Source organism: Gigantopelta aegis, chromosome 6 (assembly GCF_016097555.1).
Source record: "Gigantopelta aegis isolate Gae_Host chromosome 6, Gae_host_genome, whole genome shotgun sequence".
Taxonomy (NCBI): Eukaryota; Metazoa; Mollusca; class Gastropoda; order Neomphalida; family Peltospiridae; genus Gigantopelta; species Gigantopelta aegis.
In genome coordinates, this window is record NC_054704.1 from 56,186,291 (window position 1) to 56,211,181 (window position 24,891).

General features: G+C 35.3%; 1 protein-coding gene across 1 annotated transcript; it reads right to left on the reverse strand.

The window, feature by feature from the left end:
• Positions 1 to 59: 59 nt before the first annotated feature.
• LOC121374851 (putative ferric-chelate reductase 1 homolog) lies at positions 60 to 24,059 on the reverse strand. The gene is made up of 8 exons (XM_041501959.1): positions 23,983 to 24,059; positions 6,101 to 6,308; positions 5,856 to 5,992; positions 5,387 to 5,481; positions 4,354 to 4,681; positions 2,766 to 2,960; positions 1,771 to 1,866; positions 60 to 322 (listed from the first exon to the last, which is right to left on the reverse strand). Exons 2-8 carry the CDS (start codon positions 6,306 to 6,308, stop codon positions 152 to 154), a joined length of 1,230 nt encoding a protein of 409 aa, XP_041357893.1. The 5' UTR covers positions 23,983 to 24,059; the 3' UTR covers positions 60 to 151.
• Positions 24,060 to 24,891: the final 832 nt, after the last annotated feature.

Here is a 24,891-nt window from a genome sequence, read left to right on the forward strand (position 1 = left end):
TGCGTGCGTGTGCGAACATGTCCTTTTCTCTTTTTCTTTTTTTTCTTTTTTGAGTGTGTGTTGTTATTGTTGGGTTTTTGGGGGTTTGTGTGGGGTTGGGTTTTTTTACTAATCATGCACAGATAAACAGTACTGTTCCATGTTGCAGGAGTTAATACCACTTGCCCCTGTTGTTGGAGATTCCTTGCGCTAGTAGGATGTAGAAGTTGTAGTTGAGATCAAACACTCTGTTGTCTCCATCCAACTTCTTGAGGCGTGTGAACTCACACTGTATGTAACCATTGTTCAGGGAATCGAAGGCCAGGTTAGCAACAGGGATACTCTGAAATGTCAAAAGATCAAAATAAACATTTGCCATTTAAAGTAAACTAAAGTGTGGGTAAAGATTGAAAAAAATAACAAAAGGGAGGAAGGAATGTCAGTTTATGGTGGTTCGTTGTCATAGTTACCACCGAAGCATTGTTGGAGGAGGTTGAGTATACATTTAATCCAATAAAAAATTAATTAATTAATTAATATCACAAATGCTTCAGACGAGAAGCGTTAAAATTAAATTAAACACTAGAGCACATCGATTATTAGATGTCAAACATATGATCATAGAGAGGAAACCCGCTATATTGTTTTCCATTAGTAGCAAGGGATCTTTTATATGCACCATCCCACAGACATGATAGCACATACCACGGATTTTGATATACCAGTCGTGGTTCACTGGATGGAACGAGAAATAGCCCAGTGAGCTATCCTATCCAGGGATCGATCCTAGACCGATCGCGAATCAAGCGAGCGCTTTACCGCTTTACGTCCCGCTCCCGGCATACCACGGACTTTGATATACCTGTCGTGATTCACTGGCTGGATTGAGAAATAACCCAATGGGTCCACCGACGGTGATCGATCCTAGACCGACCGCGAATCGGGCGAGCGCTTTACCACTGAGCTACGTTCCGTTCCTCCATAACATTGTTAATATTCTTAAACTCAAGCAGATAGGCAATGCGATCTGTTTCGCTTATACAGTTTTTTCACCATTTCAAGTGCAAGTTCTTTATTGCGTTAAGCTTTACAGCTTAATGGCATAAAAACAGTATTGAACATATAAATTAATATATACGTGTATATACCATTAAACTGTTCATTATTTTCCTCTTTCTACTTAACTAGGCATCATCTTCTTGGTGTTCGAATTGAAGTAGCTCAAGATGAATTTTATGCGAAAGGTAAAAGGTACTCGAGAACAAAGGTTTGAGACTTCGAGACATCCAACGCATGGTTTGTGAAACATAATGTTTAGTTTGTTATAATTGCCGATATCTTTCTGGTCCATTGTTTAATCTTTTTTAAAGTGTCCTCTTTCCAACCAGTGCACCACGACTGGTATATCAAAGGCCGTGGTATGTGCTACCCTGTCTGTGGATTGATGCATATAACAGATCCTTTGCTACTAATGGAAGAATATAGCGGGTTTCCTTTCTAAGACTATATGTCAAAATAACTTAATGTTTGTCATCCAATAACCGACGATTAGTAATCCATGTGCTCTAGCGGTGATGTTAAACAAAACAAACTAGCTATATTTTATAATTTAAAAACTTATGGTATGGAAGAAGTAGGCACTTTTATTTTTAAAAACAAATATCATTCCTGCAACCCCACCATCTATAACATACCAGAACAGAATTCGGCGGCCTCTCATACACCGACCACCATGATTATTTGTGGAAACAGCACTAATCCCATTGTTAAATATAAGTAAACTGTACACACCGTTCTAATCCTCGTGTTCATTCTGTGGTCGTTGTAGGACACGCTGATGACCGTTCTCTCCTGAGTACGAACACACTCCACCACGCTGTCGTCACCCTGCAACGACAACGACGACGGCAATCGAGTAATCAATGACATAACAACACAACAATTATTAAAACTGCAGCTTCGAAAAAAATGTTTATACCGGCCTCGGTGGTGTCGTGGTTAAGCCATCGGACATAAGGCTTGTAAGTACTGGGTTCGCAGCCCAGTACCGGCTCCCACCCAGAGCGAGTTTTAACGTCTCAGCGGATAGGTGTAAGACCACTACACCCTCTTTTCTCTCAGAAACCACTAACAATTAACAACTAACCCACTGTCCTGTACAGACACCAAAGATAGCTGAGGTGTGTACCCAGGACAGCGTGCTTGAACCTTAATTGGATATAAGTTGAAATAAATTTGGAATAAATATGGTTGCTCTTCTAGGGACACATAATTCTTCAGTATCCTTTACATACAGTGTTTAATTCAGATTCCTATCAAAGTAAGTATAATAATGGATACTTAAATATATGACTACTCTATAACGAGAGAAAATGTCATTACTATAAAAACTGGTATTTGCTTCTAAACTGTGGATGTAACTTTTAGTGTCAAACATGCGTAGCACCCATATTTTAAACACTTTTGACTTGTTCAATGAATCCAGCTAAATGGCCAACTCCATTTATATACTAATAACAGGGCCGTAGCTAGCGTGGGGGAAGGGGGTAGTTGCCCCCCCCCCCCCCCGAAAAAAATCCGGAAAACAATTATAGAAACTTAAAGATTTTTTTTTAACCGTTTAAGGAGTTTTAGACTATTAACTACTCAGTTGCAATATTAGACGTTATGCCTGAACATTACTTTGATATAGGTACGTAATACAGTGACTATGACTGTCATATTCGATACGTTTACAGTTTTCTCGCAACACGAATCAACCACACACAGAATAAATACAAACTGACCATCTTGGTGTCTCTGGAGAATCCGATGGCAATCCACTGTTCCGACGAGTCCGGGACGGCGACCGCCTTCAACTTGAACCAGACCCTGTCCCCCATGTCGCGCCAGGCGATCTCGAACCTGCAGGCCCCGGCAGGACAGTCGTGGAAACAGCCCTGAGTGATCCCGCACTGCGGATCTTTGTAGATCTCCGTCATCTGGGGAAAAGATCAATGCGTGTATGCTTATGCATCTCTTGTTAGGAGGTATTGGATGTGGTGCTGTTGTTGTGGTGGTAGTGCTGTTGTTGTTATTGATGTTGTTGGCAATGGTAGTGGTGGTGGTGGTAAGTCGTGCTGGGTTTTTTTGTGGGTTTTTTTGTGGGGGGGGGTTTGGGGGGGTTGTGGGCGTTTGTTTTTTTGGGGGGTTGTTTTCTTGTTTTTTTGTATTTTGAGGGGGGAGGGGTATTGTTGCTGTTGTTGTTTAGTGAGGTGTTGGTAATGGTAGTGGTGGTGGTGATGAGTCGTACTGTTTTTGTTGTTTTTGTTGCGTTTATTGTTGTTGTTGTTGTTGTTGTTGTTGTTTAGTGCAGTGTTGGTAATAGCAATGGTGATGGTGCTGAGTCGGGTTGTTTTTAGGGTTTTTTCCTCAGTGGGTATGTGTAAACCACTTGCACCGACCAGTGATCCATAACTGGTTCAACAATGGCCATGGTTTGTGTTATCCTGCCTGTGGGAAGCGCAAATAAAAGATCCCTTGCTGCTAATCGAAAAGAGTAGCCCATGTAGTGGCGACAGCGGGATTCCTCTCAAAATATGTGTGGTCCTTAACCATATGCCTGACGCCATATAACCGTAAATAAAATGTGTTGAGTGCGTCGTTAAATAAAACATTTCTTTCTTTTTCTTTCTTTCTTTTTTTTTCGATTTTTTTCGTTTTTGTTTTTTTTGTTGTTATTGTTTTGTTTTTGTTTTTTTGTTTTTTTTGGGGGGCGGTATTATTGTTGTTGCTGCTAGTTTTGTGCTGTTAATGAGGGTTGTGGTCGTTTTCCTCATGACGTTATTACTGCTGGTGGTTGTAGAGATGATAGTGCTGCTGCTATGCTGTTAGTGGATGATTTGTGTGTTTTGCCGTTTGCTTCTAACAGTATGTATCATATGAACGCATATGGTAATCAAGAGGCAATAAACTGACGCAACCTATCTTTTAACATAACCCTCAGACTCACGTACTGAATCCCGATCTCATCTCCACCTGCATGTATAGGCCTACACAGTTTGTAGCAGAGCAGTCAGCTTTGACCTTAGACACTGCAGCGTTTTGGAGCTATATTTCGAGGGCCGATTACCAGAACTGACTGTCTCCAAGGTCATGAATTCCAAAAGGAGAAAAAAGAACAGTTTTAACGTTTTCCAAATTCTGAATACTCCAAGAGCAATTTTGATTATTATATAACTATGCATTCCTCATTTTGCATAATAATTACATGTCCCCCAAAATTAATTACATTAAAAAAAGATAGTGTACAACTCTTATTTTCGCAAAGAGTGGACATAACCAGTTCTAGTTGCCGGTCCTCGATCTGTAAATTATAGATTCTAGATCGCTCACCGCTATGGGCGTGGTTGGTCCCAGTGTGCTAAACGGCGGTTGCATTGGTGTGAGGGGTGACGGCGTCATTACAATGGAGGCGGTTGTCGCTACAGGTACTGGAGTTAGTGTACGTCGTGTGGTGGTGGTGGCCGACATCGTGGTGGGTGTGGTGGGCGTGGTAGGCGGGGGAGCTGTGGACGTCTGGGGCAGGTCCTCGGCGCACGGGGTGATGTACGGAGTAATGAGCTGGGAGGCTGGGATGCTCAGAGCTGAAGCTCTTGGGTCCGTCACAACAGCCGAGTTGACCCCCACCCAGAATGTATTTTTCACTTGAACGAAGGTAGCTCTGCAATAAATAAATAAAAATAAATAAATAAACAAATAAACAAATCACATAAAATGATAAAATAATCTTCTTATATGTGGGAATAAAAACTCTTAAGCTGTATCCTAAATCAATGATTTTTAAAATAATCGCTCGCGTCCAAATAGGATAGAGCTTTACACGTGCAATTTATGACTTTTAAAGACACACTAAAGGTTCATATAGACTGGATGTGGCGCGTGCGTGCGTGTGTTCCGGCTAAAACAGAAATCGGAATACAATACATTCAATGAGAGCGTCTAGACTGGATGCGTGCGATGCGTGCGTCTACAAAACGCATACGGCCAGCCGCAATGAAAATATTGTATATCGTGTATATCATGCACAAACCACAAGCCGCAGACGTATCAGACGGACACGCGCGCTCCATCCAAACTATAGCCGCGTTCACACTAGCATATTTAGTCCGTACTACATTTAATCCGGCCTAAGCATTCACACTTTATGAACCTTTAGACACTGTTTATTCAGAGCCGGTGTATTTTTCGTGCTGGGGTGTCGTTAAACATTCATTCATTCATTCATTCATTTTGTTTATTCAGAGGGTATTTTCGAGATCTATATCTTTATTTTATTTTTTGTTGCTATTTGTTTGTTTGTTTGATTGATTATTGTTATTGTTTTTGTGAGTGTGTTTTTAATGTATGTATTTTATACGGATCTCACTTGATAATCACGTGACCGGAAGGCGCAGATGGTGCTGTCCAATTGAAGAGTAGAGACGTTTTCTCTGAATTTGCCACATGTGTCAGCGATGTCTCCTTGAAAAACAAAATACAGATAGATAGACAGACAGACAGGTATATAGATAGATAGACAGATAGACAGAAAGACAGACAGACAGACAGATAGATAGATAGACAAGCAGACAGACAGATAGATAAAGTATATATATATATATATATATATATATATATATATATATACACACACACACACACACACACACACACACACAAATAGGAAGTGGTATACAGATTGGAAATAATAGTACAATTCAGGTTTTCTAATTAAAACAATTATTAATTAATTAATCTTGCTTCACAGTGGGTTGTCTCAATCAACCTTGTTTTATATCGAACAGTTTAAGTTTTTGCTTGTTGTGTTGGCCTTTAGTCCAATCATTGTGACCTACCTGTCCACAGGCGTATCGAGATTCTTGCACTTCCGTGAATGTTCCAATTCTCTCAGTTGTATTCGTATTCGGATCCGCTCGTCTGGCCTCCACGAGAAAACCCTTGAACTTGTTACTACATAATCCTCGTAACATAACTGAAACAAGAAAATAGTTATTTATTTATTTATTTATATTATTATTTTTTATTTTTTTATTATTAATTAATTCGCCGACAAACAGCATTAAAGAGACATTATACTTACCCATGATGCTCTCGTTCGGTTCGTATGTATTTTTTGAAACTAGGACGACAAACGGCGACGTGCCTGTTGACGGCCTGCTGAAGCCGTGACGTGGTCGCATGGTATTACACGCAGTGTCGGGGGCCCCGCTGCTGTAACCATTGCAACTGATCCACTGCAGTATTAACAAGACGACTTGAAACGTGGCCCTGTCCAATCGACGACACATCTACAAAAACAAAATTAGCAAATAATATTTATATTAATATAATTTTATATATATATATATATATATATATATATATATATATATATATATATATATATATATATATATATATATATATATATATATATATATATATATATATTATTTTATTTTATTTTTAAATTACTTTATTTGTTTTTCTTGCTTACTTTCTTTCTTTCTTCCTTTATTTATTTCTTAATTAGTTCAGTGATTTCACTGTCATTCATTTCTTCACCTTCATTCATTCTTCATTTCATTCATTCATTCACTCGTGTTTAATTTAGTTGGAGGAATGATTTTAAAAGTTAGGTCTGCTGCAAACATTATCACAAGCGAAAAAACAACTATAATAAAAACATTTGCAAAAAGACATAGTGACATAATATTGCCGCATATCTGCAACTCATATACTATAATTGTAACAGTGTTGTGAATCAACTGGAATTTTATCATCCATCATCGATTATAATCCGTTTCCACCAACCAAGTTTTGAATGATTACGACTGCGCACCTGTTTCATTTTCACCAGGATAGACTCTGCAAATGTGTAATTTTACCTTTAATGTATATTCAGTATTTGTTTTCTTTGCTTATGTTCATAAAAACAAACCTAAACGCCAACATATTTACAACAATTCCATCATGTAAAATATAGGAACAATTACAGTCAACATTTATTGACAATCGATCATCACATCCATAGAGATTAAATCCGATTAGTTTTCAATGATAAGCATGTTTGGTAAAATTGTCAAATAAGACTGAGCCACTGATATTTGTATATACATGTACATGTAAATATATTTATTACACAACAATTATGTATTCTAAGACAAACTCCAGGAAATTTCAGGCCCGAAAGAACCGGAGTCTGGGTGTGGATACGAACCCAGCACCTGCCAGCCTTGATCACTGCAACGCTAAGGCCAGTTTTGCTTCTCGAAACCCTCTGATAAGACTGCAAATGTTTTCTTTAGAATTCATGGGAAAGTTACAGTTTTGTTTAACCACACCACTAGAACACTTTGATTTTATTATTTGATGTCAAGCTTTTGCTAATTCTTAGATACAACCCGCTACATTTTCCCGTTAGCAGCAAGGAATCTTTTATATGCATTTTCCCCCTCAGACAGGACAGGGCGGACCACGACCTTTTACCAGTCGTGGGGCACTGGTTGGGACGGGAAAAAAGAAATCAAATAATGGGTCCACTGTCTGAGGGCGTTCGATTCTACGACCAACGCACCTCAGGCGACGCTTTACCGACTGACCTAGATACCTACCCCGTTCCCCTCCCCCAACCCACCCTTGGGGTGTCATTAACAGTGTCGACAAAGAAATATTAATGATTTCCTTTCGCATGTTGCGAGGTCCTGGCTATGATATATGGTACCTAGATTCAGGCTTTGTTGTTAGTCGTAAACACTGCTGAATAGCATGAACCAGAGGGACTATTCCATTGCATATATAATTAAACTTTACGATCCCCGAACGATGTCAGAGGATCAGTGTTGCTATGCAGTGGATAGCTTATACTCTGTCATAAATTATTGAACTACCTATACCGTTACAATAAATTCGATCTCTTGTCTCTATTGGAAAATAATTGTTTACCCGATATGGAATACTTGGGAACAAGAGAAGGTCTCTCTCTCTCTCTCTCTCTCTCTCTCTCTCTCTCTCTCTCTCTCTCTTTCTCTCTCTCTCTCTCTCTCTCTCTCTCTCTCTCTCTCTCTCTCTCTCTCTCTCTCTCTCTCTCTCTCTCTCTCTCTCTCTCTCTCTCTCTCTCTCTCTCTCTCTCTCTCTCTCTCTCTCTATATGTTATCTTCTTTACAAAGTAGCTGTCTGTTTTGTTAGTATATGTGAATGCTCTTTAGCGACCCATACGGACATGGAATTTGTCATTTTAATACGATTTTAAGTGCCAGAGGGGATGGGGATAAAAAGAAATATAAAACACAGTGACACATCAATGTTTAAACTGGTTTGTCCCTACATATATTATTGTATTAAAAGTAGACACAGTTCGACATTGGCCTCAATAAAAGACTCTATGGTAAACTGTTAGTCGAGAAGAATGCTGTTTCTATATTTCAATTAAATGCTTTGAGTAATATCCATCAGGCTATCATTGTGATAATGTAATAAATGGATATCAGTAGCGATTAAAATAATGCGAGTTTAATAACTCTCGTTTTAGCACAAATTCGGATTACATTTTATTATACATGTATATTATATCGGTTTCAACATTCTATTTTTGTAAATGGACAAATAAAAGGCATCCCATTCAGGCCTACACGTTTTATAGATATAATGTCTAATGTATCCTCTTTCTCTTTTCAATATGAAACGTTTCAATACACATTGCTATAATAGTGAATCATGTTACAATATGTTTTTGTTTGTTTGTTCTTGATTGTTTTGTTGGGTTGGGGTTTTGAGGTTGTTGTTGTTGTTGTTGTTGTTGTTGTTGTTATTTTTTGGGGGGTCTTGTTGTTGTTTTGTTTGAAGCAGGTGTTTGTTTGTTTGTTGTGTTTTGTTTTATTTTGTTGTGTTGTGTTGTGTTGTGTTGTGTTGTGTTAGTTGTGTTTTTGTTTTTGTCTGTGTTTCGTTTGTGTTTTTGTTTTTGTTTTTTGTTTTTGTTTTTTGTTTTGTTGTTGTGTTTTTGTTGTGGGGTTTGTTTTTTGGGGAGAAGGGGGGTTTATGTTGTTGGTTTTACTAACATAGTTTTCATGTGGTAGTTTTATCCAAAAAAAATTCAAAACTATTTTAAATCTATGTAATTGTTTTAATACAGATATTTAACGAAATCGGAATCCAGGAAGCGTTTCTGTTTGGCCGGTATCTCCAGTAGCAACAGTCGTGTTTCCGTCACTAGGACGTTGACGTCTGCGCAACGAAGCAGACAACAATTAAAACAGACAATGCGTGCGCATCACCTATATGGCAGACCAAGTGTCGCGCCGTGCATATGTTTGAGAAAATCAAACGTGACTGTTTAATGGGTAAATTTTGTAATACTCAATTATTGATTGCGGCTGCCATGGCGATCAACAGTTTGTCTGTTTATTTTACTTCGCTACATTTCACTAAACATATTATTGACTTGTTCATCCACACAGTTCAATGATTTGTATGAACAGATCGAATTTAACAAAGTCGTTCGGACGGCACTGTGTCAAAAGTAAACAATTATTAATAAGATCTACACGCGGGATTTGTGGGGAAATGGTTAATTTGTAAGATTTAGTTGTTTTTTAACACTTGTTGGTGACGGGTTTTCTTTATCATTATTATTTATTTTAAACAAATGAAAATATTTTGAATCTTGATGATTCCTTGACTATGGACAGTTTTTTCGTCCACATCAGTGCAACAGTTCAGGAGCCCATTTCACACAAAAATCGTAAGTTTACGTATGTGACTAAAACCCGTCATACGTTTACATGTGTTTGGCATAAAATTACATCATTATGGGGAAAATGGAAAATGTTAAGGACAAAAGAAAATGAAATATATATATATACTTCTAACTATATGTGTTGTACTATGATAGTAATAAGAATTGTGGTTTAGTCGTAGATTTACGTTTACGTGTAAAACTAGGCTTACGATGTTTTGTGAAATCGGGCCCAGTTGTTCAACTCATAAACTTGCCGATTTTCGACTGATTGACGTCGACTACGAACGAACACAGATAGTCACGCGAACACTATGGAACAAACGGGTTAGCTAACTCTCCTAAATAACACAATTAATATGTCATTGGAAGTGAAAGAAAGGGCCTACATCATCAGCCTGGTAGAATCACATAGCTGAGTAACAGGCTTTAGTTAAAGGAAGGAATGCTTTATTTAACGACGCACTCATCACGATTATATGGTTAAGAACAACACTTTTTATATGCAGCATTCCACAGACAGGATAGTACATAAAACGGCCTTTGTTACATCAGTTGTGGAGCACTAGCCGGAATGAGAATTAGCTCAATGATAATCGATCCCAGACTGACCGCGCGTCAGACGAGCGCACTGCCACTGGGCTACGCCCCGTCCCTTGAGTTTCTATACTAGTTATTTTGAAACAAGACAGACTAGCCTCAGTGCATACAGTAGACACTGTATTCCAGCTAAGAGAGCACGAGTGGTGCTCGATGTAGTCACTTGTCTAATGTAGTTCTCCGGCAATCACAACGGGACGTATATGTGAAAATATGTTTACTTCTTGCCTAAAGTGTGACATTTTGAAAATAACGCGTTAAAGACATTCTTATTCCGAACAAAATGGAGTCCCAATCTCAAAATTAATTCGTCTCTTTTTAATTTATGCAATTTCAAAATGGCTGTCAGGATACATTGTTCAACGATACGTGTTCGCATCTTGACATCTACGTGGCATATTAAAGTAATATAAAATGCTCTAATAAAGGTTTTGGAGTTAGGGAATAGATTGAAATATATTACAGCAAGTTTTAATTATATCTAATTTGCATAAATCCAAAATGGTGCACACAAATCCCAATTCACGGAAGATATTGAACACTCATTCACACGTTACGGTAGTCTGAATTCCAAACATCTGAACGCTTCAAGTAAACCTGCAATGCATTATATGGAGATTAGATTCTAATGTATGTAATCCGTAAATGGCCTTTATGTCATAGTTCTTTACATGGCGGAAATTAATGAATGCAAGTAACCGGCGAATAGGGGAAGTGTACAACAAATCGTTTCCTTTCTGCACAGCAACGCATCATCTGCTATCACCGTGGAATAGTCGCTCTTCAGTTTGTTTATCGCGATAGTCTTGCGACAATTGACGGAAGGCTTTTGAATTTCTGTTAGTTAACTCAGAATTTCCTAGACAGCGCAGTTAAGTATAGCTAACATGTAGATACACGGAGTTACAACAATTTTAGTTCAGTTTAACTTGATTTTTGTGCTTTTATTCAATTAAGATTCAAATACACTGCTATGGGTACACGACTCAGCTATCTGGGCTATCTGGCCAATGGGTTAATGGTTAGCTGTTATTGAGAAACGCTAGTGTAGTGGCCTTCAATACTAGCAGTTATGAAAATGGCCACGGCAAAAATAAATTGCCGGGGTTAAACAATCTCTACGGCAGCATAGCGATACATATGTAAGAAAAGAGTTTAAATTGTTAGTATTACAAACAAACAAAAATTAAAGGGACATTCCTGAGTTTGCTCAATTTTTAAGATGTTATTGACTAAGAGAGACTTTTTGATGACTGTAATTAAATATCAAATATATTTTTCTGCATAAAATATTAGTGGCTGTATATTAAACGTGTTTCTGATCGTTCTAATATTTGTACTAGGTTAAATTTCATTTTATTTCCTAAAAAAGATTTTTTCGTACGTACGAAATTATTTGAAGACAAAATCCAGTTTGGGCTCCTTACAAATATTAAGACGACCAGAAACACATTAAATATACAGACACTGATATTCTAAACAAGAAAATATATTTAATATATAAGTTTAATCGTAGAAACATTTTATTAGTCGGAACATCTTACAATGCAGCAAACTCGGGAATGTCCCTTTAAAAGTGACATGGAAACTTGAAAGTTCTACGGGAAAATAAATGCAGGAGGAAATTGAAAACACCGCGGCAATCTCCAGGGATGGGCCTTTTATAATTGCCGGGGATGAGCCTTATATATATATATTTTAATAAAACAAATTACTTTAAGCACACTTCAAACTGGAAAATAGTGCGTGCGTATTAATTTCGCGACATAAGGTTGGACGCGAACGACGCGAAATTTATACGCACGCATTTTTTTCACGGTTTACAGTATATATATATATATATATATATATATATATATATATATATATATATATATATATATATATATATATATATATATATATATCTTTACTGGGCTGTTAAAAGTTACTCTGGTACTAGGATTCAAACCCATTACCTACCAGCCTAAGTCGGACGGTACACACAACAAATAGTTAACGTCCTGGATAATGAAGCATCATCAGTTATTACCATGTTGGAGTCATGCGCTAATTACATCTGTGTGTTCTTACTTCGGGAGTTCTCGCAATGCTCAGTTTTGACTGATGGTAGCTAAGCGTAAACTGTCACGGAGACAACTGTGTTACGTAACGCCATCTTAACTAATTTGTTAGCACGTGTAACAGGGGGGAGTTCACGTCACAGTACTAACTTGCTGTCATTGTCAGAGAGAAAAGGAATACCGTAAATAACAGAATACTGGGCGGTTCTCAAACAGAGGGTTGGCAACCGCGTAATTCAAAGTACGGTAAGACAGGTAGAGATTGTTGAGCGAGGCACATACATGTATATAAAACTATATACACAAGCATGATTTCGAACAAAGGACAAGCGAAATACGTATTTAAACATACGGAGACAAAAACATGATCCCAAATAGAGGTCTAGTAAGTTACGTATCTAAAAACAATAATGGAGTCTCGAAAATGGTATCGAAGAGATGTCGAGTGAATTACGTATCTGCATTATAGTCCCAAACCTGGTCTCAAATTGAGGATGAGTGAACTACAGATTTACCCACTGAGACTCAAATACAGTCTCACATAGAGGAGTGAATTACGTATCTATAAATATAGAGAAGTACATGTTTTCTCTCACAGAGGTTGAATGAATTATTTATCTACAAAAGATTAAAACATGATCTCGAATAAAGGTTAAAAGAACTACGTATATGAAAATAATAATTATAAAGACTCAAACATGGTCACAAATAAAGGTTGAGTGGACTAGGTATTATGCATTGGTTCCATTAGGAATTTATCAAACAATAACTGAAACAAGAATTATTGCTGTAACCTGAAGAGTACTCATAACGAGTTCCACCGGTGGGGCAGGATATACTCATCTTTCGCAAACACCTGATATCATCACTGCCACATAAGTGCATGTCACCACAGCTGTCTTTCTTTCAATGAGCTCTGTCCTATGCTAGTTTTGATTTAGTAAACTAGTATCTGAGTGGCAGTCCTCTTTGTAGTGGTCAAAACGATGTATTTTTCAGTAAATTATCTCCTTCATTGTGGCTGTCCTCCTATAGACGAACCATTAGATAACCGATAACTGCTTTATCATTCAGATTTATTGTGTAGGGTTGTGTTTTTTGTTTTTTTAGGGGTTGGGGGGGGGGGGGGTTCGGGGCTAAATAGAAAGTGTACTGCTTTTTATAGAGACTTTCTGATTTTTTTGCCATTGTTAGATGCTTTAATAACTAAACTATTTACATATTAAATACGTTTGCTCTGCATAAAACACTAGTGGCTATATATTAAATGTGTTTCTGATCGTACAAGTGTTTATGCTAAATGTTTTAGAGTTCTCTATCTTTAAGGAAAACGGATCTGTTAGTACAGTAGTGATTTGGTTATGACGTGGTATGTATGCTTAAAGCCGAGTATCCATACGCCATGACCCAGTTAGGCTACGTTCTGTAACAACATACTTTAGTTCATTATATTGTTTACATTTTCATTGTTTCGAGGTATGTAAGAAATAGAATACTACATTCGTGTCCGTTTGATACCATATATCTTACAACTCGTTGTAGGATAAATGGTATCAAACGGAAACTCATGTATTATTCTCTATATCTACTGTGATGATTTTAAAAACAAGTGATAAATAATCATTGTCGACTGTATTACAAAATATCGTTTCAACAACTTTAGCATCCTGACACAAACAAAAGATAATTGTGCCCAGATTTCGTTTTATCCCAATTCCATTTTTTCTTTTTTTTTCTTTGAATTCCATTTAATGTTTTCCAGACCTGGTGACACATCCTATCTTCCGGCTTCTTTCAATTTCCTGTCTGTCCAACAGCAATGTGTGCTTGTCACTTGTGGCACATCAAATAGCTAATACATCAATGTCTCTAGTTTTGTTTGAATGTAACACACTGACTGATCTTAGAAAATGATATTTACCTAACAACTATTGTAGAAATCCGAGCGTAATATAAATGAAAATATTGTTTAGCAACAAGGATTTATTAATAAAACTTTGTAAATATGTAAGACAAAGTTTCAAAAGAATTAGTGAAGTTGTGTGAATGTATATGAATATACATATAATATATAATAATTTCATAATATTTTCGCAGTGTAAACATTAATCCAGTATAATTACTTGCTCACAATGTCCCTGTCGGTGGGTCCATTGGGCTATTTCTCGTTCCAGCCAGTGCACCACGACTGGTATATCAAAGGTCGTGGTATGTACCACCCTCTCTGTGGGATGATGCATATAAAAGATACCTTGCTGCTAATCGAAAAAGAGTAGCCCATGAAGTCGCGACAGCGGGTTTCCTCTCTCAATATCTGTGTGGTCCTTAACCATATGTCTGACGTCATATAACCGTAATATAATGTGTTGAGAGCGTCGTTAAATAAATAAAAAATTGTTTTCTTTTTGCTCACAGTGTATAATTGTATTATATGTTACCTCATGTATCAGGTATATGGTCTGAGTGAATAAAGAATCTGAATTTGAATCTAGTGGTGCAGTTAAACAAAACAAACTTTAACTTTGTCACTAGCCGCCAAACACCTGCCATTTCCCATCAGCTATGTCCAGACTTGGGGTAATTATATAACAAACAATAGATAATTACTGATATTTAGAACTCGCTACTTTTTCCATTTACACATGAAATACTGAAGATAAATTACTAAAGTAGTGTCGGAAATGGAATAAAAATTATTTGCGTCAATTATTTCTTTCATATTAAACTGACAAGTAAATATTTTGTAAATACCTATTTAATGATACTCTACCTAATTTAGCATTTACTTGTTTGGGCTCTCATTGATGTACAAGGTGGTGTTTACTCTTGAAATTAAAATTAAAATGTCAGTAAATTGGAGATTTGTGACCTTTATTGGAACAGACTATAACACATTTTGATGGATATGTGTCAATTTCATTTACCCTTAAACAAACTTTTAATTTAAAACTGCAAGATAACTGATTATTTTGAATTGCAGCATAAATTATTAATTATGATCAGCATATTTAGTGAATATGAATTCAATATAAATACTGTACAAATTTACACAATCTTGCAACCACTTAAAGGTGCTATATCAGAAGTTATATGTGAGCATCTGTTTTTGATAAAGATTCTCCAATAAAAATGTATTTTCTACTAGTAGATAAAATCATTTCCTATAATCTTTTATGGGCATATAGTTAAAGGTGTAGTCTTTAAATGTTAAAGCAAAATTTAATAAAAACATGATTTGTAATAGCTGTCATTTTGCAACTTATGAGATAGCACCTTTAATACCGGAAAATAGATCACAAACTCAAAATGGTTATTGACAGTTTTGTTCAAAAGTTACTTATAAATGTCTACAAATATTTGGGGGGGGGGGGGGGGGGGGGGAGAACAAGAATAGGGGTAAACCATCATCAGAAATGGTCCCTCACATATAGTAACAGCAATGAAATTGACATACGTTGACCAAACTTTGTTATAGTCTGTTCCAATAAAGTGCACAAATCATCTGTTTACAGACATATTTCTTTTAATTTCAAGAGTAAACACCACCTTGTAAATCAATGAGAGCCAAAACAAGTAAATGCTAAATTAGGTGAGTTATAATTAATTAGATATTTACAAAATATTTACTTGTCTGTTTAATATTTAAAAAATAATCGACGAAAATAATTTGTATTCTATTTCCGACAGCACTATAGTAGATTTTTTTTAAAAACCCGAAACTAATTGGATAAAATATCTTTCTGTTTAAAAATGTATTTATTTTTTATTTGAAAGATAAAATGTTTCAATGTGTATGTTGTTTGGAATAAAGTAAATAACTCTATAATGTTTGTGTGGGGTTTGAGGACTTTGGGAGTATGTCTTTTAGTTTAAGGTTATTCATCTATAGTATGTAGAAACAGAGTTCGCTATATAAAATGTTTTAAATATAATATTAAAACGTATTTTTAAAATTTATTATGATACAATGTTTGGTAACTGGGCCAAAAATACCCTTTTCACTGGATATAAAGTAAAACGATTTTTTTCTTTAAACTTTTTAATGAATATTTTCTCTCCATGCCCAAAAATTATTTCGTGCCAAAGTACAGATATGAAGAAATAATGGATCGAATTGAATTTTTTTTTTTTTTTTTTTAGCAAATATAGCAGTGTCAGGGATGGGAGCCCCAAATCACTGCTGTACATATAATAAATATACAACACATATATCACTACACAAACAAATACGTACACACGTACCCGGATGTCCGCCGATACATACACATATGTACATACATAGATTCACACATACATACACATACATATATGCAAAAAGGCATCAATGTAAGTGGGTACAAGAGTAGTAAATATACATACATGCAATTGGTTTAATCTGGGATATTATAAAGAGAAGAGAGAGGATAAGAAAGAGGAGAAAGAGGTAGAAGACGAGACAAGGTTATACGTGAGGTGTTTGTGTATTTTTCCTTGTTTTCCGCTATCTCCAAACAAGCCATAGACAAGAACAAACTTAAGCTAACATCATATATTTCATTTAATCGTTATAATTAAATAAATTAGCACATGGAGCCCATTGTTTATTAAACATTTCGTATTTGAAATTTTTATATAAAATAAATCTTTCTATTTCAAACTTTTGCTTCAACAGATTTTTAACAACTTTGATTTCTAAATATTGAATTGAATTTTAATGTATTGGCTATAAACCTTCGTATTTAATTAACCTTGTGGTACGAATGGAATATTTATTTCTCATTAAATGTAGGCATCGATGTTTGAAAAATACTTAGTAAATTGTAACATACAGCTTGAAATAGGCTGCTTCTCACTGCACCGAAATATGACTGAAGTTGCAATGTCGAATCTATGAATATTTTGCTTAATATTTAAAGGGTGTTTTTTTATAGTAAATCATTAAACTTAATTTTTTTTAGAGACACACCTTTTTTCTTTTTTTTTAGCAGTAATCTCCAATCTAGTTCACATAAAAATAAAATGTGAATAACTCCCTGAAAGAGTTTGATGTGCAATGTATTTAAAATAGCAATAATACTTAAACGGTAAATCAAGACAGTTGACAATAATTGTTAATGGGTGAAAACACATACATTTATATCAAAGCTGTAGTTGTGTTTGTACTTTGCATCCTTGATAATTAATATGTTACAGAAGTGTTGTTTTAATCAGTAATGCGTGACTACTATTATAATTTACATCAATAGTTAATATTTTCTTATTTTCTCTGTTCTCTTTTTATTTAGTTCTAACTTATAATAATTAATTAAATGTGATATTGAATAATGTGAACGCTTGTCTTATATTTAATACAATTTAAATTAATGAAGACAGTCATACTCAAGCGACCATTGTGTCCAATTCAAACGGACAGCATCAATTCTTATCAATGGAAGTAGTGATAGTATAAAATAAATGAAATATAAGCTTCAGTTTGTTATTAAATTAAAAATATTACCTTCGGGCACGAAGAGTCAGAGAGGCATGAATGGGTTTAATACAGCTTGGGGTTATTTCCACTTGAACCGTTCGTGTCACCAGGTCATCCAACCGTGACTTCCGGTTATCTAATATTTTAAAGTATGTCAGTGGTAGTCTCGTTCATTTGAGACTCTTACTCAAAACAAGGGTCTAGGGAGGTCTAATGACGCTCTGTATTTCATAACGAGGCTTAACGAACGTCCATAACGCAAACTAATTAGCTGAACCTTGATACAAGTAGTCCACTGGCATTGCTAAAGCCTAACAAGAAAATTTGTTGTTTAACGGGTTTTGTTTAGTTTTTTGTCTTAGCTAGATATTAATATTAGTAGTTCATTTTACGTTGTTATGTTTTTATTTTCTTGTGGGGTATTGTCGTTGTGTGGGTCTGTAGGTATCAGGTTATTTATATTGCTTTAACATTTCACATTTCATTACAGTAAACATTGTATTTAAATCAACCAAAAATACGTGGTCTTTACACTCAGGATTATATTTCTTTCTTCGTGTTTATTCAGTTATTTCCAATTTGCTAATACATCTATTTAAAATATGTTTAATCTCCTGTTTCAACAAAATTAGTACCCAGTACCGGCCTCGGTGGTGTCGTAGTTAAGCCATCGGACATAAGGCTGGTAGGTACAGGGTTTGCATTGATATTCTAAATCAGAAAATATATTTAATATGTAAGTTTAATCGTAGAAATATTTTATTAGTCCGAAACATCTTACAATGCAGCAAAGTCAGGCATGTCCCTTTAAAGATAGTTTGTGTCAGTATCTTTGTCAAGAAGCCATTTCTACCAACAATTTACTCAAGTACATGTAAGTCCTTTAATCATTCTTACTATACTATCTTTGTAATGTTTAACAATAACAGATTTTCTATTTCCATTAAAGGGACATTACTGAGTTTGATGCATTGTAAGATATTTCCGACTAATAAACTATTTCTACGATTAAACGATATATTAAATATATATTCTGTTTTAAAATGTCAGTCTCTATATATTCAATGTGTTTCTGGTCGTCTTAATATTTGTAACAAGCTCAAATTGGATTTTGTCTTCAAATAATTTCGTACGTACGAAAACATTATATTTTTGGAAATAAAATTAAATTTAACCTAGTATAAATATTAGAACGATCAGAAACACGTTTAATATACAGCCACTAATATTTTATGCAGAAAAATATATTTGATATGTAATTACAATCGTTAAAAAGTCTTTCTTAGTCGATAACATCTTATAAAAGTGCAGCAAACACAGGAATGACCATTATTCCATAAAGCAAAATAATTAACTTTAAACCAGTACCATATTAACTTGCTGAGTTTGATAGAATTGTTAAAATATGAGTTGATTTTGTCAGAGCAGGTGTTTTGTCTACTATAATTTGTCCAAAAATAGGGTCTGTACGTTTAATTGTTTTACAATTAGTAGTGCAATGGTTATGTATCTATTAAAAAAACTGCCTTATATAATATTCCAAAAACAGTCCTTTTAAAATTTAAAATGCTTTGTATTTGATACATTACAATGTTCCTTTTGTCAAATAAGAAAACAATATTAGATAAGACATTTACCTGATTAACTATTTCCATCACTAACCTCGTTAACCTAAACAAATCGTTGATCGGAATGTGCGTATCGACAGGACGTTTTGTAAAAAAAAGAAAAGAAAAAAAAGGAGTGTATATCTGTAATAAAGGGAGTGTATATTTGTATAAAAAGTGAGTGCACATCTGTAATAAAGGGAGTGTATATTTGTATAAAAAGGGAGTGTATATCTGTAATAAAGGGAGTGTATTTTTGTAATAAAGGGAGTGTATTTTTGTAATAAAGGGAGTGTATTTTTGTAATAAAGGGAGTGTATATCTGTAATAAAGGGAGTGTATTTTTGTAATAAAGGGAGTGTATATCTGTAATAAACAAATTAAAGTTAAAGTTTGTTTTGTTTAATGACATCACTATAGGACATCGATTTATCGGCTATTGGATGTCAAGCATTTGGTAATTTCGACATATAGTCTTAGAGAGGATATTTTATATGCACCATCCAACAGACAGGATAGCACATACCACGGCCTTTGATATACCAGTCGTGGTGTACTGGCTGGAGCGAGAAATAGCCCAATGGGCCCACCGACGAAGACCGGTCCTAGATCGAGCGGTTTACCACTGGGCTACATCCCTGCCCAGTTTTTACTCATACCAGGTGCATTCATTTGAAATATTTATTAAGACTAAAATGTCCATTTGATGAGTTCTTCCACATTATATAAAAATTAAGACTTAAATAGGTCTTCTTTCATAACGCAATAACATGAATAAGTAAAATGAATGAATGAACAAATAGATATATAAATAAATAAAATATATCTGAAATCTCTCTGTCTCTCTGTCTCTGTCTCTGTCTCTGTCTCTGTCTCTCTCTCTCTCTCTCTCTCTCTCTCTCTCTCTCTCTCTCTCTCTCTCTCTCTCTCTCTCTCTCTCTATGTCTGTCTGTCTGTCTCTCTGTCTCTCTCTCTCTCTCTCTCTCTCTCTGTCTCTCTCTCTCTCTCTCTCTCTCTCTCTCTCTCTCTCTCTCTCTCTCTCTCTCTCTCTCTCTCTCTCTCTCTCTCTCTCTCTCTCTCCTCAACTTGTAAGTTGCTTGTCATCATGTAAAATTGTTTCTTTCTCAATGACCAACTCTTTGACATACACTAGCGGTGCTCGTTTGACACAGCATGCGTGCGGGTATTAAACGACGTAGATATGAAATAGTTGTTTGATTTCCAATATAACGTCATTCACCGGATGTCTTCAAGCATAATTTCATTTACCTCGTCACTGAGACGACAACTGACGACCGAGTTTACCTGTCATGTAGACGTAGTGAACGACTAATTAATAAAGCGCACAACATTCTACGACACTGTCGTCAAAACAAGACGGCCTATACATCAACTGTCACAGAGTCAGTCAGTGCACTCAGTCGTTCCCAGCATGGTGGCGGGGGACCGGCCTCATTGGTGTCGTGGTTAGGCCATCGGACATAAGGCTGGTAGGTACAGGGTTCGCAGCCCGGTACCGGCTCCCATCCAGAGCGAGTTTTAATAACTCAATGGGTAGGTGTAAGACCACTACACCTTCTTTTCTCTCGCTAACCACTAGCAACTAGCCTACTTTCCTGAAAAGACAGCCCAGATAGCTGAGGTGCGTGTGCCCAGGATATCGTGCTTGAACCGTAATTATATATAATCACGAAAATAAGTTGACATGAAATGGTGGCGGGGGAAGGGAACAATGAACCCTAAAAAAAATTTTAAAATACAATATATATTTTAGCTTAGAAGTGCCCTTTTTATTAACTGGAGAAAACATTATTTCTGTTTAGCTGGAGAAAACATCTATGTACTGAAAGTCTAAGGTCCAGATTATGTCGTAGCTCAAAATACATGTTTATCCTACACTACTCGCCCCCCCCCCCCCCCCCCCCTTTAATTTATGGGTATTTTATTATGCATATGTCACTGCTGCTTAAATATCAGTACGCTGCACTACATTGTGACCCTATGATGGTACTCATTTTGGGGTCAAATCCAACATGGCTTCCATACTTGTACATTTTATGTTTTTTGGGTCGCACTAATTATTGTCCGATTTAAGCACAAACACGGTCTCAAATGGGCGTAAGAAAATTATCATACAAATAATATAACTCCAAACGTCATAAATAGTTGTAATTTATTTTAAATACTAAATAATTAACAAAATATCAGATTTAATATTTTTCGTTCTCATATTTTCACTTCTGAACATTGCAAAGGAGTTCATGACAAAGGAAACACGAATATTAATTTAGTTTTCTCTAATTTGTTTAAAATAATTTAGTCTGAATCCCATTAGTTTCTGTGTTTATTGAAATTATCAAATGTCGTGTAAATATTTTAGGCCCATTTTTGACAATCTGTTTACCAAAATAATTATATCATAAACAATTTCGTATTTCTTTTGTTGTTCGGTATACTTTGCCCCGATTTTATTATCTCTAACCCCCCCCCCCCCCCCCCCCCCCCCCCAACCCATACACAGTTATTTAAGGATAGAGAGGGCCTGACACTGGTTCTCGTTCAGGGGCGGGACGTAGTCTACTGGTAAAGTGCCCGCTTGATTCGCAGTCGGTTTAGGATCGATCCCCGTCGGTGGACCCATTGGGCTATGTCTCATTCCAGCCAGTGCACCACAACTGGTATATCAAAGGTCGTGGTATGTGCTATCCTGCCTGTGGGATGGTGCATATGAAAGATCACTTGCTATTAGTGGACAAATGTAGCAGGTTTCTATCTAAGACTATATGTCTAAATTACCAAATGTTTGACAATGCTGATGATTAATAAATCAATGTGCTCTAGTGGTGTCGTTAAACAAAACAAACTTAATTTGTTTGGTTCTCATTAACATTAATTGAATATAAGCGCAAAAATAAATTTATTAAATGTATTGAATAAATGGTGGTTCTTATTTATTTCGTTTAGGTACAAACATGAGAATAACATGTCATTTTAGACTCGGATATTTTGTATGTTAAGACTAATAAAAATAGTAACTATTACATACAATTTACATATAATTTAAATATATTTAATATTCTTACGAGGAACTGTTACATAATTAAATATTTCATGTTCTTAGAATGAAGCAAGTAATTATTATACTGGTAAATTAAAGGGGCTGTGTCAAAGTTGTATAATGGCGGGTTTTTTTTGTTAAATGTTTTTTATTAATTTGTATTTTAAAACGTTAGTATAACTCCAGCTAAATTTTACAAAATTTACAACTAGATAATTTCATTTACTAGTAGAATTTGTTTTTACTTGAAATAAAAAGAACAAACTATAGGTTGAAAACCATCATAGATTGAGCCAAAAAATGTTTAGTAATTAGTTTTTACTTTCTATTATTAGTAAATGATTTTTGAGGAAAACATGGTATGCATGTAATGGCAGCACATTATAAGCTTCTTAGTATTTCCGAGTTATATGTGGAATCGATTAAAATGTAGTTACTTAACACGATTAGATGTAATAACCTTTGAAGCTAAACCACCTTTTGTTTTGTTTTGGTATTTTTTTTTGTTTTTTGTGTGTTTTTCATTTTCATCTTTTTTCTTCTTTTATTTACATCAGTCATCATCTTTCCTTTTTTCTCTTATAAAACAAATACAAAGAACATGAATCTTTCAAGTATTATTATTGTTAATTAGTATATTACATTAAAAGGATACATACTAAAAAACAGAAAGTTGTATATGTACTTACATTTTGTAAACACAAATAAGCATAAATATAAAATTATCAATAGTTTACTGAATATAATTATGCGCTCTTCATTTTTTGGGGGAGTGGGAAGGTTCCGTCATTTATGTTCTTATAGCTGCAGTCTCGGGTACGTGTTTTAAACATTATTTTTTAAATGTATTTATTTAACCATTAAATTTAGAATAGACCACCAAGACCAAATACGCTGAATGTTACTCTTCGATATTGTTTGGTCATATTCGCTATCTACGTCACACGAAAAATGTATTAATGTCCATTTTAAAATCGGTAGGAGGGCTGGGGCCTATTTCACAAAACATCGTAAGTGTACGTCTGCGACTAGCAATTATACCGGACATACATTTTATAAGTGTTTGGCATTTTAAGGACAAAAGAAAATGAAATACGTGTACTTTTAACTATATTTGTTTTACTATAGTAGTAATACAAATTGTGGTTTAGTCGTAGATTTACGTTTACGTGCAAAACTAGGCTTACGATGTTTTGTGAAATTGGGCCCTGCTAATTTTAGTGTTTTGTGTTGCACAGTATTTTAATTGATTCAGACGAATGGTGGCAGACTTTTCTGAAGGCTGCTTACAAAAATGTTGGTTGTGATGACGCATGAATTTATTAAACTTAGTAGTCATGGCTGGTGGGGTTTTTACATTAGTAAATCATGTTATAGTAATGTGGTAAGGCGACTTGTAACTCTAATTCAGTAACATTTTTTAAAAATAGATAAATATAAATATAATTTAAAATGATCAATGATTTACTTACTTTAATGGTATTTTCTTCACTTTTTTGTATGTATTAAAATCCAAACATTATTTCCTTAATACAAAGTTTGTTTCTTGGCTTCTAGAGTCGAATCTGATATATCCCGCAGCAAATTTGAAAGATAGCCATCGATCTAAAATTCGATTGATTGATATCTTCCTGATTGATATGTGCTCGAGTAAATACACTCGTATCACGTTTTCGCCCACCGAGTATCGCAGCAAGGGAAGAAACTGGAGAGTATTTTGTTCCGTGTAAAAACAGTTACGTAAATATTTAGTGTGATTCACTGAGATATATAACACAAAATCAAACGAAATTTGGACTCACTGACATCATTTTAATTATTTCTGACGTACCATTTAGCTTAATCAGAGAACATTAATGTCACAGTTAACAACGAATTCAATAAATTGCCTTTCGACAGCATTATCACATTTAATAATTGATTTTACAGAAGTCTGACAATAAAACTATTTTTTTCTAATTTTGATATTACATGTAATATAATTCATTGTATTGCAGATATTGTGAAGTGTTTGTGGTATTTTGTGGTCATACCACCAGTTCAAAGTAACACTTGTTGGTTGTGGTTTTGTTCGGTTAAGTATTCGATTTTAATTGCAAGTTTGTTTTGTTTAACGACACCACTAGAACACATTGATTTATTAATCATCGGCTGTTGAATATCAAACGTATAGGTTATTTCTCATTGCAGCCACTGCAACATGACTGGTGTATCAACGGCCGTGGTATGTGCTATCCTGTATGTGGTATGGTGCATATAAAAGATCCCTTGCTACTAATAGAAATAAGAAACTGCGTACTCAAAACCCCTAGGGGGGCCTGGGTGGGACTGGGAGGGCATACCTACCACCAACTAATACTAGTGTGTCTGTCATGAATGGA

Bases quoted from the DNA above. Each gene is read 5' to 3' on its own strand.
- LOC121374851 (XM_041501959.1), bottom strand. From the start codon at position 6,308: ATGTGTCGTCGATTGGACAGGGCCACGTTTCAAGTCGTCTTGTTAATA. The intron at 2,961-4,353 runs GTGAGCGATCTA...TCTTTTCCCCAG, and splicing joins GACCAACCACGCCCATAGCG to ATGACGGAGATCTACAAAGA. The intron at 323-1,770 runs GTGTGTACAGTT...TTGACATTTCAG, and splicing joins TGAACACGAGGATTAGAACG to AGTATCCCTGTTGCTAACCT.